Source organism: Anser anser (genome assembly GCF_964211835.1).
Source record: "Anser anser genome assembly, chromosome: 1".
Taxonomy (NCBI): domain Eukaryota; kingdom Metazoa; phylum Chordata; class Aves; order Anseriformes; family Anatidae; genus Anser; species Anser anser.
In genome coordinates, this window is record NC_139720.1 from 126,080,914 (window position 1) to 126,098,692 (window position 17,779).

A 17,779-nucleotide genomic window follows, 5' to 3' on the forward strand; every position below is an offset into this window, starting at 1 on the left:
GTGAGTAAGAAGCAGGAGAGAGACAGCATGAATCATTTAGGCAAACTTTATACTGAGATAGAAAAAGCAGTGGGATCTGTAATATTTAGCAATATATTTCTCAGTACTGGTAAAGTTGCAGCTATAGTACCATGCTTACACTACTCTGCAGGAATGTATAGATACCCAAAAAGCGACACAGCAGATAGTGAGGTGGCCTGTCAAATGTGACGTATAAGAAAACTTTGGAACAACTGGGGCTGTTTAGTCTAGAAGAGGCATATGAGATTTGTCAAAAATAGCAACCTGTCTGCTGAATGCCAGATCTCCACTCCAAATCCAGTAACTGTTGCTTCAAAGTCTTAACCATAAATAGTCAATGCCTACTAAAAGCAAAAGAGAACAAAACTGTTCTCTATGTCTGGTAGAAAAGCAAGACTGCGGCCACAAAAATTCAGGTTAGATGTTAAGAAAAAACTTTCTAACAAGAAAGTAGGAATGGTGATAAGAATGGATCGACTAAGTTATTGCAGTTCTGGGGAGAGAATGATGAGCAGAGACTAGCTAATTGAAATGCTTCACAACCTCTGTGCACCCAGCAGGAAAGTCCCACTGCTGGGAAGGCTGTCCTCCCATGACAGCACAATAATTAAAAGCTTGATTGTTAAAAATAGCAAGGACAACAAAACAATCTAATAACGGGAGAAACAGACCTAACATTTCCCACTCTAAGTGGCTGTTCTACGACTGCAGAAAGATAAAATTAAGACACATATTTTCTTGGTCCAATACCAGCCATGATTTCTTACTGTTTTCTTCGAAAGTGCTTGTAAAAGCAGTTCATAAAAGAGTGAGAACACAAAGAACCTACCCCAAAGTCGATAGCCCCACTTATTCAAAATAGTGCTATAAGGCATGGACGAATGGCACTTTAGAAGCCCCTATTTTTAGGTACTTACAGATTTCAGAAGATTTATCTATAAAGCATATTGGAACTGACATGTCTTTTTTAAAAAAAGTCTTATTGTGGCCTACAGCTTCCTCACGAGGGGAGCGGAGGGGCAGGCGCTGAGCTCTGCTCTCTGGGGACAGCCACAGGACCCGAGGGAACGGCATGGAGCTGGGACAGGGGAGGGTCAGGCTGGGTGTTAGGGAAAGGGTCTGCACCCAGAGGGTGGTCGGGCACTGGGACAGGCTCCCCAGGGCTGTGGTCATGGCACTGAGCCTGCTGGAGTTCAAGGAGTGTTTGGACAATGCCCTCAGACACAGGGTCTGATTTTTGGGTGGTCCTGTGTGGAGCCAGGAGTTGGACTCGACGGTCCTTGTGGGTCCCTTTCTACTCAGAATATTCTGTGGTTCCATGATTCTATGATTATTGAAAGACTGTCTAATTTGATTCTGTACAAGCATTTTGAGAATATAGTATTTACTAAAAATCACATCTCTGCTACAGGAATGTGGAAAAAGCCAGATTTTGTTGTACCAAGTCCTGTGTTTTTACCCTTAATAATTTACAGGCTGTCATTACATATACATATATATATATATAAAAAGTATGGATTTAATCCGTATGCAATTCTGTAAGGCACTCTCATAAATCAGAAGTACTTTTAATTTGCTTTAACAAAAAGGCAATAGTTCGTAAGCACTGTGCATTCTGCTGGAATGATGAACTACACCTTAAAAATGAGTTAAAGCTACAGTATCAGATAAAATTGCATGGAAGCAGCAAAGTGATGGTGTTGGAGGCAGTGAAAACCAGTAGGTGTATTTAAATTGATACCTTTCATTCTCTGCCCTTGCAGGTGCGGAAAAAAATCCAGAATTCTGGGGTTTTAATCCCGGTCTAAAAATATGTGATTTAACTAATTGATCATCACAGCAATATGGTATCTTTTTCTTCTATTTTTTTTGACTACTAATTCTAGCAAGTCTCTCTGTATAGATTTGCCTATGTATCTTATGTATATATAGTCTATAAGTCTATATATAGAGAGACTTGCCTATACCTACATATATAGGTCTGTGTGTACATATATATATATACACACAGAGAGTGATTGATAGATAGGTAGAAAGAAACATCGTATTTTAAGTATTCTGTTCCAGCCATAAGCCATTCCTCCATCTTACAAAATCTTGCAGCTGACAGCCGTTAAAGCCTTCAGGATCCAAAAAACATACATTGAAGCACAACCCAGCTCATCTGTTAAATATTCAAGAATTTATTCTGTGATGTTTTCTGTAGATGCTTGTCTTTGAATTCAAACCCTGTTTAACCATGCATCTCCCCAGTTTTCCACGGCTTCCTGCTGACTTTTGGACAGGAAACACTCGAGGGTCTATTTTTCTGTAGTATGACTCAGGTCTAAGTCAGAAGACTCTTGCAGCCTCTCCCATGGGCAGACCATTTTAAATACAGCTTCTGCTGTGGTATTTAGTGCTTGCTATCTACTGAGGCACTTCAAACACTTGGTAATATTCTCTAGGGGCTGCAATACACTCCCGTCCTTGCTTTTACAAAGGACATCAGAAGCATGGAGTGTCCTGCTAATATAGCAGACCTTAGCCTGGAGACTTTGCTGAGTGTTTACAAACTTCTCTGTAGCAGTAACAGATCTGGACCACTGAGGGCATCTGAGCCAAATTACTGTGTTAGCGAGGGGCTTAGAGGTAAGTCATTAAACTTTGCTGAAGATGGGGGTATATCTTTGCTCTAGCATTTAAAGAGCAGAAAGCATTCCTTGTTAACTAATTGTATAATGCACATCATTTCCCTTCTCAAGCAGCTTGAGGTCTTCAACAGGTTCATTCCCAGTTTCCAAGTACAGGTTGCTCTTCTAGGCATTTTGCCTTAAGGCAAGGATGCCATTAGTATGCATTAAGCAGCACAGCTATGACCTTGACGTAGTAAGCTTGATGAAGTAAGTTTCTCACTTATCTTAAGCCATCAGAGAAAGGGGAATAACCTCTCTGATGGAAGTGGACACATTAATTCAGATTTCATCCATGTTGTCTGATCAGTGCTCATCTGCTAGATTCAGTTTAATATGCATACTATGGTAAAAGCATGACAGAGATTTTATAGGTGATGGTGTCTATAAGGAATTGAAGTTTATTTAGTTGCATTTGTGTGCATTTCAATGACTAAATTGAAAAAAAGGCAAGGGGGTATTTAAAAATGACAGCCTGAAAATATAGAGGAGTCTGCACAGGAATACTTGTCTCCATGGTGTTCAGCTGCACAAGAAGTCCAGATGGAGATAATACTTTGTTTGAGAATGGAGGGGATTTAAATGTAACAGCTAAATATTTGATATATATATATGTATATATCAAACTTGGAGAATGAATTGTTCTAGTTTGCAAAAAAGAAATTCCATACAAACAAAACAAAAACAAATACAAAACAAAAAACAAACAAACAAACAAAAAACCAACCAAACACTACATCTCAGAGGGAACCTTCCTTGCAATTAAGAATTTTCCCTGTTTGCTGTCTACTCAGTTCAGATCTTGGAATTAGTGTTAAGGGGATTGGATCATGGTTTCTGGGCTTGTTTGCATATAAAATCAATTTATGCACCATGGGACAGGATTTTTATGCATCAGATGTCTATTCAAGCCCAAGCAGTTGTTGCCAAGAGCTCCGCTGTTAAAGGCCGTGGCTATACGTCACGTTTACTTCTGAAGAAGTAGCAGGAGGATGCCCAAGAGACCATACTCAGCCTGATGCAAGATATTTGGTTACATAAAAGAAGTTAGATGCATGAACCATCCCACTCATCACTCTTTCTCCACTGGTCTTTTAAAAGTTGGCTCACTAGTAAGGATTTCCAGAAGGCCATCCACTCAGCTTCTCCAGTCAAATCTAATTTTTATTTATTTATTTTAGAGAGTAAAGAACACATCTTCCAGCCTTTTGAAAGGCCGTTTTCCTCCACAGCAAGAAGAAGAGGCAGTTTAGGATGCCTTGTCCAAGAACCTAAAACCAGAACATTAACTAAGATCTTCAGAGCCAGGGTGGCCTGTGACAAAGTCAGTTTGGATGCACGTGACGGACCCCACAGTCTTCCCCCGCCTTCTCACCAGAGCCTTTGCCATTATTTCAACTCTCTCTATTAATGAGGTACAAAACATTTTCTTGATCATGCTCTTCAAACAGAAGGCAAGAAAGCTTTAGTATAAAATATCTCCCAAAGTTGGAAAAGAAGTGAGCAACAACAAAGGTATTCCGCTTCGACGTTGAAATTCTGGCACCACTTAGCTGATAACACCACTGTAAGAGAGATATTGTTCTTTAATGCTACATGTATATAGAAAAAGATCATCTCTATGAAAAAACATTATGAAATACTAATTGAAATGCAGCCAGGCTCAATAGCAAACTCCCAGCATGAAAGCAAAGATGGAGTTCACCTTTCTGTGCACAAAGCGAAGTGAAGGAATTTACATTTCCAATTTACTGGCAGTCATCCAGCTGCATAGCATCTCTTCCCCTTCATCTCCCACGCTAGGTCAGGAAGGGCTGGGCACTGACCCCAGCCAGGCATCTACCTCGTCCCGCTCCCTCTGCGCCCTGGCATTGGTCGCCGGGGAGCCGCCACACGCGGTTGGGTTTGTAGAAGGGCTACTTGTGAGGTCCCTCTGCTCATGTCCCGACACTGCTCTGCCCAAATGTCCTCCTAAAAGTGTAACACTCCTTGAAATATTTTTCCTGAGGAAACGAGCACTCACTTTGGGTCAGAGTACCCACTTTAGTCAGAGCACCCGCTTTGGGTCAGAGCACCCGCTTTTGGTCAGAGTACCAACTTTCGGTCAGAACACCCCCTTTTGGGGCGGAGTACCCCTTCGCTCAGGGCACCCCTTTTGGGTCAGAGCACCCCCTTTTTGGTCAGGGCATCCCCTTTTGGGGTGGAGCACCCCCTGTGGTCAGGGCAACCCCTGTAGTCAGAGCACCCACTTTGGGGTCAGAGCACCCATTTTTGGGTCAGAGCCCCCAGTTCTGGTCAGAACACTCATTTTTGGGTCAGAGTCCCCGGTTTTGGTCAGATCCCCCCGTTTCGGGGCGGAGCAGCAGGGGGCGGGCCGCGCGCGCAGCCGTTAACAGCCGGGAGCTGTCCGTTCAGCACCCGGGGCCGGGCGCCTCGCCCCCTGAGGAACGGCTCCTCCTAGCTCGCCTCGCCTTTATTTTTGGGGTCGTTCTGTCGGTTTTGGGTTCTCTATTTCTGTTTTTACTTCAACAAGCCGCGCCGCTCCCCCCCCGCTCCCGGCCGCGCCCCGCCCCCGCTCCCCGCCTCGCATGGGCCCCTCCCCTCCGGCCAGCGGGCGCCCGCCGTGGCGCCGCGGGGCGGTGGCGGCGGCAGCCAGCCAATCAGGAGGCCGCATGCAAATGAGCGCGGCGCGCCGCTAGGCCGGGCGGGGAAAGAGGGAGGGAGGGAGGGGGAGACGCCCGGTTGCCATGGCGACGCGCGGGCGGCTCCCGGGGAGACCCCCCCCGGGGCGGGCACCCGCGTGACGGCCTGAGCGGGACCGGGTGGGGGGGGGAGGAGAGGAGAGGGGCGGGGGGGGGCCGCCGCCGGCCATGCCAGTGCTCGTCGCCGGTGCTGAGTCAGAGCCCGGCCTCCCGAAATCCCCCGGTGATGAGCGGCGAGGAGGGGCCATGGAGGAGCTGGAGCACACCTGCCCCCAGCCGCGCCTGGTGAGTGCGGGGGGCCGGGGGGGAACGGGAGGGGGACGGGGATGGGGATGGGGATGGGAAGGGAGAGGGAGAGGGGATGGGAAGGGGAAGGGATAGGGAGGGGAAGGAGAAGGGGAAGGGGAAGGGAACGGAGGGGAAGGGGAAGGGGAAGGGGAAGTGGAAGAGGAGGGGAAGGGAAGGGAAGGGAAGGGAAGGGAAGGGAAGGGAAGGGAAGGGAAGGGAAGGGAAGGGAAGGTTAGTTCAGTCCAGTCCAGTTCCCCCCTCTTATTTTAAGGCTGCCCTCGCTGTGCTGTAGCCCTGCTGGCAGGGGAGCCCGGTGAGGCCCCAGCCCCGCCGGCCCTGTGCTGGGACCCCAAGGGATTTTGACTCCCCAAGGGGTCAGAGCCTCCTACCTCCCGTGCGCTGACCCAACACAACCCGTGCGTCTTCTGGCTTTTCCCCGAAGCCTTGTGTCGCTCCCGTCAGGAGCTGTTGCTCCTCGCCCTGCCGTCGCATGCCCCTTGGTAGAGGTGGCAGGAGCCATACCTGCACGCAGCGCCCAGACCCGCAGGCGTACCGAGGTGTGGAGGTCTGCGACTGATGCAACAGTTTGGGCACGGGGAATCAGCTCACCGAGCTCCCGGGTTCTGTCACGGTCCTAATTAACGCGTGCTTAAAAACCAGACTTCAGTAATTAAGCTCAGCGCGGTAGTCGAGACATTTAATGTGACAAGGAATAGCAACGCTCGTTGGAGTTGACCTAAATTGACGTTTTCTGCTTGCTGGTGGTATAATTAGAATGAACTTTAAAAGAAAACTCTCTAATTTGTTCAAGGGATGCTTTTGGAGCTTTCTAGTGGGGAAGCTGAGCTCACGTGCCGTTCCTGCAGGGTGTTCGCACACGCTAGGATTTCTCTGTCAAAGCTCAGGTGTAACAACCAGTCTGAATACATTACTCCATGTAGTCTGACATTTTAAAAGATCTTAAAGAAAGAAGTGACAATATGATGCCAGTATTTACAGTGTCACCTATTCCAGTATAATTTCTGTGGAAATTAAGGTGACAGCTGGAGTACACGAGTAAAGCAGGGATTCATTACGGTGTTTTAGATCTTCACAGGTACCAGTAAATTAATAACAGGCAGTGGAGACATTTAGCTGAACAAAGATTTATGGAAAAAGTGTCCTTATGAAGTGGTATTTTGTCAGCCAGCAGATCTACATCGTCTTCAGGAAAAAAATGAAAAAAAAAAAAAGAAAAAAAGAAGTTTAATGGGATCTGCCTCACTTGGTTAGGGTGTAAGGAATGTTACAGACAAGTGCAGTCAAGTTCCCCTTGACAAAGCCGTGTCTCAAGTGGGAAGAATTCAGAGCTGGTGTCCTGAAAAGCTAATCACAACTCCGCAGATGTTGAGTGGTAGTGGGGGTTTTAAGCTCCTATCAGATGCTTTTAAATATTTTCAGTACGTTTTCTGATCCTGCTCCTTTGAAGTCAGCATGCTCAGTGGTGGATCACTGGACAAGTCACGTACTTCATCCGTACATCTGAAAGCGGTATATATCTCGGTTAACGTTTTAGTATCATCCTGTTCTGCTGGACCACAGGATGGTACCTCAGGACAATACCAGTGTGGCGTTTACAGAGGACTTTTTGATGCTTCTCTTTGGTTATTATACGGCTCTAAAATGAATTATCTGGGCCTTAAAGTTCTTAGCATATGCTTGTATTTAGGAAGCTCCTTGTGTTAAAAGAGGATATTAAACTTAAGAACGAGCCCAGATTTTAAAAGATCGAAAGGGGATTAGTTGTTTTTTTGCAACGGTTGTTGTTGTCCTGTTCATTGAAAAATGAATTATTTATTTAAAGCCTTCAAACTCTGAATATTTTTAATGGATATCTGTCACTAGGTCCTCTGATTTTAGGCTATGGAGTCTGCTAGCTTGGCAGGAAGTGTCATAGTAGGACCAAGGAAAACCCCTGTATCCTTCAATGAGCAGGAAAACAGGGCACATTGAAGGCAAATCTCAGGTAAGTTTCAATGTGTATTGAAAGCTGATGTTTTCCGGTGTGTAGTACTGTTGTGATATAAATTGCCATTAATTTTTTCCCAAGACACTCTTTGGGTTTTCTTAACCGACTAGAGCATTAATGAGCATTCTTGCTTCAGTCAGTTCCCCTGATCCACCTTTCAGTTAGTCTTTGCCTTCTTTATGCTCTCAACTTCCATGTATTCGGATGCCAGAAAAATCTCTCGTAGAGTGACCTATGTATCCTAGTCGTAGTGCACCACAGAGAAACAAATCAACTAGAGCCTCCAGCTTTGTCCCTAATGGTGATTTTAATAGATTTGTGGTCAAGAGAAAAAACAAACAGCATTTCACCAGGCCTGGTTTGTATAGTTCTGCACTTACCCATTTCTCGTCTGGACCAAACTGCTGGGCTAGGCCACTTTTCAATCTATCACTGTCCAATCACTTTTTTTCTTTTTTTTTAAATGAGCATTGCTTCTCCTGCTTAGCCACTGGGATATCCGTGGTTTGGTCGCAGGGGCCTTCATTGTTTTAAATGGATAAACATTGCTCCTGGTCATATCGTGACATGCATTCAAGATATGGCAGTTGCCCCCACGTAACTTTAAGGGTTGCAGACCACTGGTGGGCTCCAGATCTCGGTGTGGGAATCCCCTTTAAGGTTTGCCTGTGTCTACCTATACCGAAAAGGCCCGTAAGTGAGGCGTGCCCTTAGTCTAAGTGGATGGCAGAGATACCAAAGGAGGAAATACAGGAGAGGAAGTATAAAGCCCTCTGAAAAGAAAAAGGCAAGTCCCCTGGGGTCAAGAGTTTGACTTCGGTCACACAAGAAACTCCATGTGGGCAGCTCGCTGAAGGGTCAGTGTGCACCTTGAGAATTGCTAATCCTCAACCTGCAATAAAGAAACAGGCATTTCAACACCCCACTTTGTTCAGCAAGACTATTCCAGATAGTGTCTTTCACAAAAAGGAACAATGGCAATTTATAAGTACAGTGCTGCAAATAAAGCAAAAACGAATACACATCGAAACTTACCTGAAAAAAAACCTCAAAACTACTGGTTGGCCTCATCCTTCCCTTCAACATACGGAGAGCTTCTTTTCCTCATATTTCATGTCTCTGTCATCCAACCTAGGCCTCAGTGAGAACATCTGGAAAAGGATGGCTGGGACCTGAGTGCCAATGTAATATTTTCAAAATTGGCTGACGCCCTTAGGGTTAGGTCAGTTAAGGGAATGAAGTACACTGAAATGAATGTTTCCATGGCAGTACCTAGCTCGTTGTGCTTTGGTCTGATGTGAGATTACGCCCTAATGAGGAATAAAGGCCTTTCTGCAACGTGCAGGGGAAGTTAGGCACAGAAAGCACCTGAATTAGCCAAGGGGAACTACAGGGGAGGAGAGGGCATAGGCAGGTGGGTGGCTGTGCCTGCTGGGATGTTGGTGGGTACAGGGCCGGGAAGGAATCAAGCAGCTGAGAACAGTACTTTAGGGTCAGTCCACCAGGTGACTGAAAGAAGCTGGTGGGTGTTCTCTGCTGTGTCTGCCCTTCCCTTGGCAGTGGGGTCCCGGGAGCACCAGGCTGTTCCCAAGGTCACGGCTACGTGACGTCCGCACTGCCGTAGCAAAGCTGTTGGCACTGGGCTCGAGCTGCAGCCGGGTCCTGTTCGCCTGTTTGCCCTGTGTGGAAGTACCGCGCTGGGTTTTTCTGCCTAACATCACCGTTGTGAAGGCAGAGGGACTAGCTGGAGACTCAGGAGCTATCCATATGGCAGATAAAACGTGTTCTGCCAAGGCACTGTAAGCATCGGGGCTATTTGAGGTTCACCCTGGCAATCCCAGCAACTGCTCCCGAGCCCAGGCTTACTTCTGCTGCCTTGTCTTGAGGTTCAGAGGCTACACGCTTTTATGATTCGATAGGACTTAGGCACCAGATGCCTTGGAGCCACTATATCTGCAGTAATTTGGAGAATGAGACTCAGGAACACTTGAAGATCACAGCTTTCATGTCATTTTAGGTATTAGCTGCTTTACCTATTTCTTTATCATTTTTAGAAGAAATGACAGTGAAATGAAGGTGACATTAGACTCCCGTAGACAGTTTTCTTATTGCTGCTGTTAAGCAATGAAATGTTAAGCACAACATTTGAAATAATCGCAAGTAAAACCTGCATACCTGGGCTTTTTATATTTTCATCCCTGGATGCCTCACCTCGTTCTTATTTGCAAACAGTGTTTTGAGAGAGTCTGATGCGTCCTTTAGAATTATTTCAGATATTGTACTTCCATGAGCCATATATCTTCATATTTGTGTTTCATGTATGACTAACAGATATATGCAATTTTAGCCAGAGGAGCTAATGCCAAATTTAGGGGCTTTTATTGTGGTTACAAAAGTGTCCCATGTGTCTGTTCTCTCTCATCTGATGTTAATTCTTAGGGGGTCTGCCATCTGTTCACTTCAAATTGGAACTAAGCATAAATATATAAGTAAAAAGCCTGACATTTGAGGAACCCAGAATGACTTTATTTGCCCAAATATCTTTTATTTCCTTTACAAGTTTGGTTTCTGCTCTGGAAAATTTAACTTTTCGTAAATGTTGGCTATTACACAAAAGCACAAACTCTTAAAAATGTCCAATATGGTTTGCACTTGGGAACACGTAGCAATCTTTGCCACGCTTAAAAAATAACTTAAAAAATGGCCTGTAGGCACCAGAAATCTGCTGCGATTTGCCTTTGCTGCATCAGAAAACGTGTCATCAGTATACACTCCAAAATGCCATAGTCTCTGCAAAAATACATTGCAAACTGTATTGGTCAGATCACAAACTTACAGATAAACTTTTTTGCAGGATTCACAGATGACCTGTAAACACAGGGAGCAAACATTACACTCTGTGCATTGTATTCCTTGCTTGCAAATACATCGCTGATACTATTTTAGAAGCAGCTTTATTAGGAGAATGTTACCAAGTTCTTAAACTGTGCTGTTGTCTCTACTATGAAGGTTTGTATCATATCTTTAAAAATAAGTAGAAAACCAATGTGAATAGTTTCTCTCTGTTCTCTCCCCCAGGGTGTATTCAAAATTATAACATATATGAGAAATGTAAGAAGAAAGCCAATGCTGCAGATACAAGAATTACATGTAGTGTATAATCCCACATTTAGAGTCCTGTACTCAGTGCAACTGGAACTGTGCACTTACACATTTGTTCCCAGGTAATCTGCCTTCCTTCCCTACACAAACAGAGACAGAAGGCTTACAGTGGAAAAGCTCTTGTGAAAGGCACGGGATAAATCAGAGATCTGTTACAGAAGTGCACTGCACTTCCTGCAGGAAAATAGCTCATCCCAGGGTGCTTTTGTGTTCCAGCTGGGGAACTGCAGAGAATACTTGCCTCATGTGCTGGGGGAAAACTCTTTTAGTCTTTTTTTTTTTTTTTTCCCAACATAGCTCTATTTTGAGTAGTGATTTATATAAAAAAGCTACCCTACATCTGACTTGAAATAATTGATAGACGTTAAGTATCTTTAGTAGAAGCGCAAGCAGAGATTGAAATTGGGCCAAGTTCTCCCAATATCTCAACTATAGCTTGAGTGATTTCAGGAGATTAAGCCTTGCCTGTATTAAACCTGAAGTTTTATGTGTGCCTTCTAGGCATATATCAGGTATATATACTAACGTAGGAGCAAAAAGAAACAGTTATTAGAAATGAAAACAAAATAACAGCTGACATTATCTCCATTTTCTGGATCAGTCAATAAAACACAGAATGGCATCGGAGCAGTGCTTACACACTTTGGGTCTGTTGTCCACTGCCAACTCTCAGCGTTAATCATGGGCCAGCAAGCACTTGCCATTCAGCTTTTAAGTGCAAATCCACTGAGTTTGGTTCTGCAGCCCAGTTGCAGTTTTTTGCATTTCACGATGGCCTCTGCAGACTGCAGCGCGGTAAGCAGCGCCCTGCTGAAGGAGCCGCGTGCTTCCGTGGGCTGCGGTACTGCACGTCCCTCCTCAGGGCCGGGGCAGCTGGCAGCCTGGATGGGTGTCCTGCAAGCAGGGCAGTAGGGTGTGGGCTCACAGACTGCTTGCTGCTGTAACTTCAGCTCTTTTGGTGAGTGGTGCCCAGGTCCCTTGTGTGCAGTGCTCTGTCCAGTCGTGCCAGGGCAGTGAGGACGGGTTTGCGAATTGCAGAGGTCGGTGGAGGTGCCTCATTCATGTGAACTGTGCTTGACTTGGGACCCATCCCACCTCTGTGAGGGATTTTGTTTTCTAAAAAGCATGCTCCAGTTCAGTCAGAAGTTGCAGCTGCCATGCAGGAATCTTGTCTTGAATCTCTCTGGCCTTTTGCAAAGATTAGACTGGATTATATAGTAGTTGTTCTAGTTTTATGTTCTATGAAACATATTTACATCAGTGTGCTTCTTGAGAAGGCAGTGGAAGCTTTTTTCCTGCTATTGTACCTTAAATTTGTAATTGCATGTTGCATTTATTCATTACCGACTTAATACTAATGACAAGCAAAGTATATTTGATTGAAGGTAAAGCCCAGAAAAAGCAACTGGGAATAAGGCAATTTGGAATGCTTGCAAACAGATTTATTATTTTTTTTAAGTTCTTATTCTTGTTAGGTTAATTTGCTCTATTTTTTGTTACATCCACCTCTCTGAGTCAGCAGAACTGTTGGAGAACAAGCTAGGTTTTCGTCTGTTTCATGCGTTCATACTGGAACTGTTCATTTGTGAAAAGTTTACCTTGAGGGACCCACTGATAACATTCAATTACAACTTCCTTGCTCATAAATTTACCTGTTTGGGCCAAAGTTACTGAAGGTCACAAATCCATCAGACAACGGGATTTTCATTTCTCATACTGTTCACTCCCTGAACCTCTAAGAGAAGACCTGGGTAGTCCTTCAGATAGTGTTTCCACTTGCAAAGGGTGTTCGTGCTTCAGAAATGCAGCAGGCATTTTTAGTTCCTTTTAAAGAGTTTCAGTAGCATTTTGCTCTTAACGAATGTTCCTTAAAACTGATGTCAGCGTTTCCTGCTCTGTAATTACTGTTTGCCAACATCAGGAGCAGGTTCCCAAAATAATCTTTCCTCATATGAGTAGATCTTCCCCACGTGATTTGTTCCAGTGAAATCAGTTATCTGTTTTAAATACTGCCTCTGAGATGAAAGGAGATTACAGCATCATACCTCCCACAGCATTTGCCTGCCAGTTTAATTTTTTTTATAAGCACAGGCCCTACAAAGCCCAGCTCTACAAAGTTTCACCTGGATAGTTGTATTGGTTCAACGTCTGAAGTGTTACTGGCAAAATCTTTGATGACGTATAGCTGTTCTCTCCATCAAGAGAATGACGTTTTTACCTGTTTGTTATGTGGTGAACAAGTTAGTGTAGCTGTCTTAATCAAATAAATAAAGTAGCTCCTTCTATTAGCACGTCGCATGCAATTACTCTGCAGGCAGAATTATAATGGCAGACGCAATATTGTGTAGATGGGTCTATGTTTGCCCCTTTTCAAAAATATTTCTGTCTTCCTTGTTGCTGTGTAAAAAGAAGAAAAAAAAAGAAACAGAAAACAAACTAACACAACTAGTTATTCCTATTACAGACTGCAAACTAAAGAAGGTGTGAAGGTGCTCATGCTTTTTACATGTCATTTCAGTGGTTTGACTCCTGTTCATCTACAAAACACCTACCACTTTCTTTTAAATCCTTTGGGAACATAAGCTTTTAATATTTATATTGCTGAATTGCAGCTAAGTTAAATGGTTACAGTAGCCTGAGAGGCTGTGAGAAGGGATAATAAAAAGGCAGCATCAAGATACACCTGAAAATGAGCTACTTCCATCCGTTATATAGGATTTCTTTCTAAAGTGTCCTGGCCACAGAACCAGCTCAGCTGGGGAGTGCTGCCTACCACACTGCACTCTGCTCTTACTGTCTCATGTATTTGAGGAATGCAAAGACATCACTGTGTGCAGGTGAATCTCCGAGGCGTTCTTCAGCCTGGAAAAAAGTGACCAAGGGGAGAAAAGAGAGAGGACTGCGAAATTGTGAGAGATGGGGAGTAGGTGACTGTGGAAGAATTTACTGAAGCTTCCAGTGCAAGAATATCAAATAATATAAGCAAGAGGCAGGTGCTGAGCAAACAAAATGAGATAATTCATCACTGAACTCACACTGAAGCTGTAGAACACCTTGCATCACAGAATCATGCTACAGGATGATGCAGATCTCAGAAGCCTACTTTGGTCCAAAATGCAAGGGTGATTTGGCTTGCTTGGCTAATCACAAAATGTAAGTGCCCAGAAAATAATAAAGGCACAGATGAAGGGAAAAGTCTGTCAGATGAAGACAGAAGTACATTTTCACGAAGTCTTTGTCTAACCATCTGATTATTGGCAGAACTATAGCAAACTTCTAAAGGTACTTTAATGGATTAACCAAAATGAAAAGGCTGTTATATGGATTACTTGCTCTCTTCACCCAATTCCAGTTATTACAAGAAACTGGAAAGAATATGACTAATTCTATCAAAACAGAAAGACGTTTGATAAATTATTTCTGGGTTTTGAATATTTCTTGAAATATTTTGTCTTATGCTCTGGTAGACAAACCAAATGGTCTTGTAATATTTTACTCATCAGACATTTTTGTTAAGCTCTGCGGCATCTTTTCTGGGCCAGGGAAAATGAAATAGTATTGGATGTACCACTTGGGAGCTATTGCTGTATTTCACTTGATCTGTCAGCACAACATATTTATGTATTTCTCTGTCTACATATTCTCTCTTTGACGGAACTTGGCTGATTTTAATTTACTGTATTTAATGCGTTTTAATATCCAATGACTGAGAGGTCAGAGAGTAATGGAAATATTGACAAGTCTGGTTCTAAGCCCTTGGCTGTAAAGTGAGCGTTAATGATGAGTGTTTACAAAAACTGGATTGAAGGGAAGCTAATAGTGGTTGTTCTCCATTTAGTGGGGACCACAAGAAAAATCTTGGTGTTGCACAGGCGTTTACATGGACAAAAAGCACTACAGTGTTCGCCTAGAAAAAGAAAAATCTTGCTGCGAACCAGGCCTATTTTCTTCAAATAATCTCCAAGGCAACGGCCTCTACCAAGCTAGGATCTGATTACCAGTTGCAGGCCTCAGACCGTAGCCATTATTGTTTTAACATTTCTGCCTTCCTCTTTATCCCAGCGTGAACCAGGCTGTACGGGCTGTTGTGTAACCTGACCTTGCTTGGAGATAAAAAGACAGGTTAGCACTCAGGGATCACAAAGACAGAAGCAAAAAGACAGTATTTAGGAAATAAAGAAAGGAGCTCACACTGTATGATTATGTGTAATGCTCTACGCTGTGCTACGTGGGTGGCCAGCCGAACAGTTCCCTTCCGTGAAGCCCAAGCAGAAATGTGGAGTTTGCCATAGAGTCTCAATTTTAGCCTTGTCTGTGTGGAGAAGCTGTGATTTTCAGCACTAATGTATTAAAGTTACCTTGGATGATTTCCTGTAGCACTTGAGCTTGCAAAAAAAGGAAGGAAAAATGGAAGAAAAAAAAAAGAAATATATATAAAGGTTGAGTGCTTTTGGGAAACAAGTTGAATAGGAAATTCCAAAGCAGAAAAAGCTGAAAGTGAATCTTAGAGCTCACTTTTTGCTGTTGTTTTAATACTGTTCTCTGAGCTTTACATGCAACAAGTCAGTGAACCCAGAGGTCAGCAGCAATTAGGCAATACATGTCTTTGGGGTAAAGCGATGCTAAGGAAAATAAATGCTCAGTGATCAAGTGTTCAGTGTCTAAAAGCTGAAGAAGTGTAAATACAAGGGAAGAGATTCTGTTACTATCAACCATGGGTGCACAAACTGATAATGATAAATGTGCATTGTATAAATGGTGACTGTCAAAACCAAGCCAAACAACTGGTTCAAGGTCATGAGGTCCCAGCTGTATCATGGTGGAGGCAAAGTAAGTTAAATATTTCCCTTGGCTTGTCTTAACCACCGACTCATTTCACAGAAACAAAACAACCCAAATCTCAGCTAATGATATCTTGCTGTTTCTACGATTCCGTAAAGATTTCAAGCCTAGAGCAGGAGAAGCATTTTTTTCATATCAGACCATATGGCAGATAATAAATATCTGAGATTCTTATTGCTGATAACTTCCTACAGAGGTATGGGCAGAATAACCAATGCCTGTAGTCAGGTTTCCTGACAGATAATACCACGTCATTCTTCACACGTCCTCATTCTCTCTATAATATCTGTAGGTTATAAGCTCTTCAGAGCCAGGACCCTCATGGTGCTCTGATCGCAGAGCATTTTAGTACTGTTACATTACACGTCAGAGTAGAGAAAGGAATTGCAGCTCAGTTTGCTTTAGCTAGGTGGGACTTCTGGTTGCGGTCTTGGCTTTATTTTGAATGGCTCCTCAAAATTGTCTAAAGTTCTGATTAAAAACACATTAAAATGGCTTGTGGTCCCAGTCATCTGTACTGATGTTTTGTCCGTGGAAGGAACTGGTGCTTGTGAGGAGATGGCCCATTTGTAGCATTCTAAATCCCAATTAGTTTTTCCAGCTATAATTTACACATAGGAGGATACATCTTGCATCTTGGGCCTTTGGACTCGTTGAGACCAAAGCAAGGATTAAGCTGCTCTGACAAAAACAAAAAATCAGACCTGACTTTGTCCTGCAAACAGAGAAATTATGTACCTGCACTCACTTCACAATGCTTGAGCTTCTCAACACAGGCAATGAATTAGGTTGTATTTAGAAAGCCTTATTTTCCTCATCTTTTCACATTGTGTGAATTGTATATGCTGAAGGGTGACCAAAAAGCAAAAGTCCCCAGCGAACAAACCAGCATTAAGCCTGGTTAGAGCACAGTTAAATGGTGCTTTTTTAACTACTCAATGGAAAAACAAATTGACTTTGTGTTTTCCCCCTTTCCAGACTCTGACGGCACCTGCCCCATTTGCAGATGAAACAAGCTGTCAGTGCCGAGCACCCCACGAGAAGCTAACCATTGCACAAGCCCGCCTGGGAACGCCAGGTATGTGTAGAGAGCTACATCAGCAGGACCATGGGCACTCCCAAAGCACAGGCTCTCCCTTGCAGCTGTGTATCAATACTCGCTTTTGCCTTCCATTTGGAAGCAGAAAGGCCAGCCTGGTATCTGGTGCTATCAGCTAATGGGGAAGGAACAAGTAACTAGAGGACCATTGTCTTCCGCTGGAGAAACAACAAGGGAAAATGTTTCAAGTTAGAGTTTGATGTTTTCATGGATGTCTGCATGTTGGTCAAAAGGAAGGCTTGCCAGCCGACTCCAGACAGTCTGAAAATTGTGTTGATTAATGGCTACTTTTGGGATTCTTCACATGCTGCCTATGTATGCCGGAACATGTCTTCTTTCACTGATGTTCTTGTTGACCACATCAGACCTTAAGTGGCCTTAAAGGCCATTTGTCCTTTGCAAAGAAACCATGTCCAATTTCTGAACTCTATCTGGACATTTTTGCCAGACTTATGTCTGTGATCGGGCTTGGGGAACAGAATGATTTCACAGAAAGTCCCGAATACATAAAGTACAGTCCATGAATGTTGGATCTTTGTTGTTATCATCTCTGCTGTCCTTTTGCTTGGAGGTGGCTATTCTGTGGCACTGTGTGGTGGTTTTACTCGGGTGAGCAGCCGAGCTCCACCATGACTGCTCTCTCACTCCCGCTCCTCAAAGGAAAAGGGGGAGAAAATATGATGAAGAAGGCTCAAGGGTTGAGATAAGGACAGGGAGAGCACCCACCATTTACCATAACAGGCAAAACAGACTCAGCATAAGGAGATCAGTAAAATTTATTAACTATTACTAACAAGTTAGAGCAGTGAGAAACTAAAAGCAAATTAAAAACACCTTCTATCTATCCACCCTGTTCTACGTCATCTCCCTGAGCAATGTAAGGGAACGGGGAATGGGGGCTGCGGTCAGTCCCTAACACGTTGTCTCTGCTGCTCCCTCACGGTCCCTCCCTGCCCCTGCTCCACGCGGGGTCCCTCCCACGGGA

The 17,779-nt window shown here is 43.9% G+C and overlaps 2 protein-coding genes across 10 annotated transcripts in view; one reads left to right on the forward strand and one right to left on the reverse strand.

Annotated features, from left to right (window-relative positions):
* POLA1 (DNA polymerase alpha 1, catalytic subunit) overlaps nt 1-6,845 on the reverse strand; it is a 221,499-nt gene extending 214,654 nt beyond the window's left edge. Inside the window, exon 1 of one of the 4 annotated variants that reach the window (XM_083836819.1) lies at nt 6,073-6,834. In XM_083836819.1, the coding sequence (XP_083692945.1) occupies nt 6,073-6,175 (103 nt within the window). In that variant the 5' untranslated portion in view covers nt 6,176-6,834. Of the gene's footprint in view, nt 1-6,072 lie in introns of all 4 variants that reach the window. The other 3 variants (XM_083836822.1, XM_083836821.1, XM_083836823.1) reach the window with 3 other exon arrangements.
* The window catches only part of PCYT1B (phosphate cytidylyltransferase 1B, choline), a 32,088-nt gene continuing 19,814 nt past the window's right edge, over nt 5,506-17,779 (forward strand). For 2 of the 6 annotated variants that reach the window (XM_083836918.1, XM_083836921.1), the window contains exons 1-3: nt 5,544-5,680; nt 7,568-7,688; nt 16,674-16,773. In XM_083836918.1, the coding sequence (XP_083693044.1) occupies nt 7,650-7,688; nt 16,674-16,773 (139 nt within the window). In that variant the 5' untranslated portion in view covers nt 5,544-5,680; nt 7,568-7,649. Of the gene's footprint in view, nt 5,681-7,567; nt 7,689-16,673; nt 16,774-17,779 lie in introns of all 6 variants that reach the window. The other 4 variants (XM_083836919.1, XM_083836920.1, XM_083836916.1 and 1 more) reach the window with 4 other exon arrangements.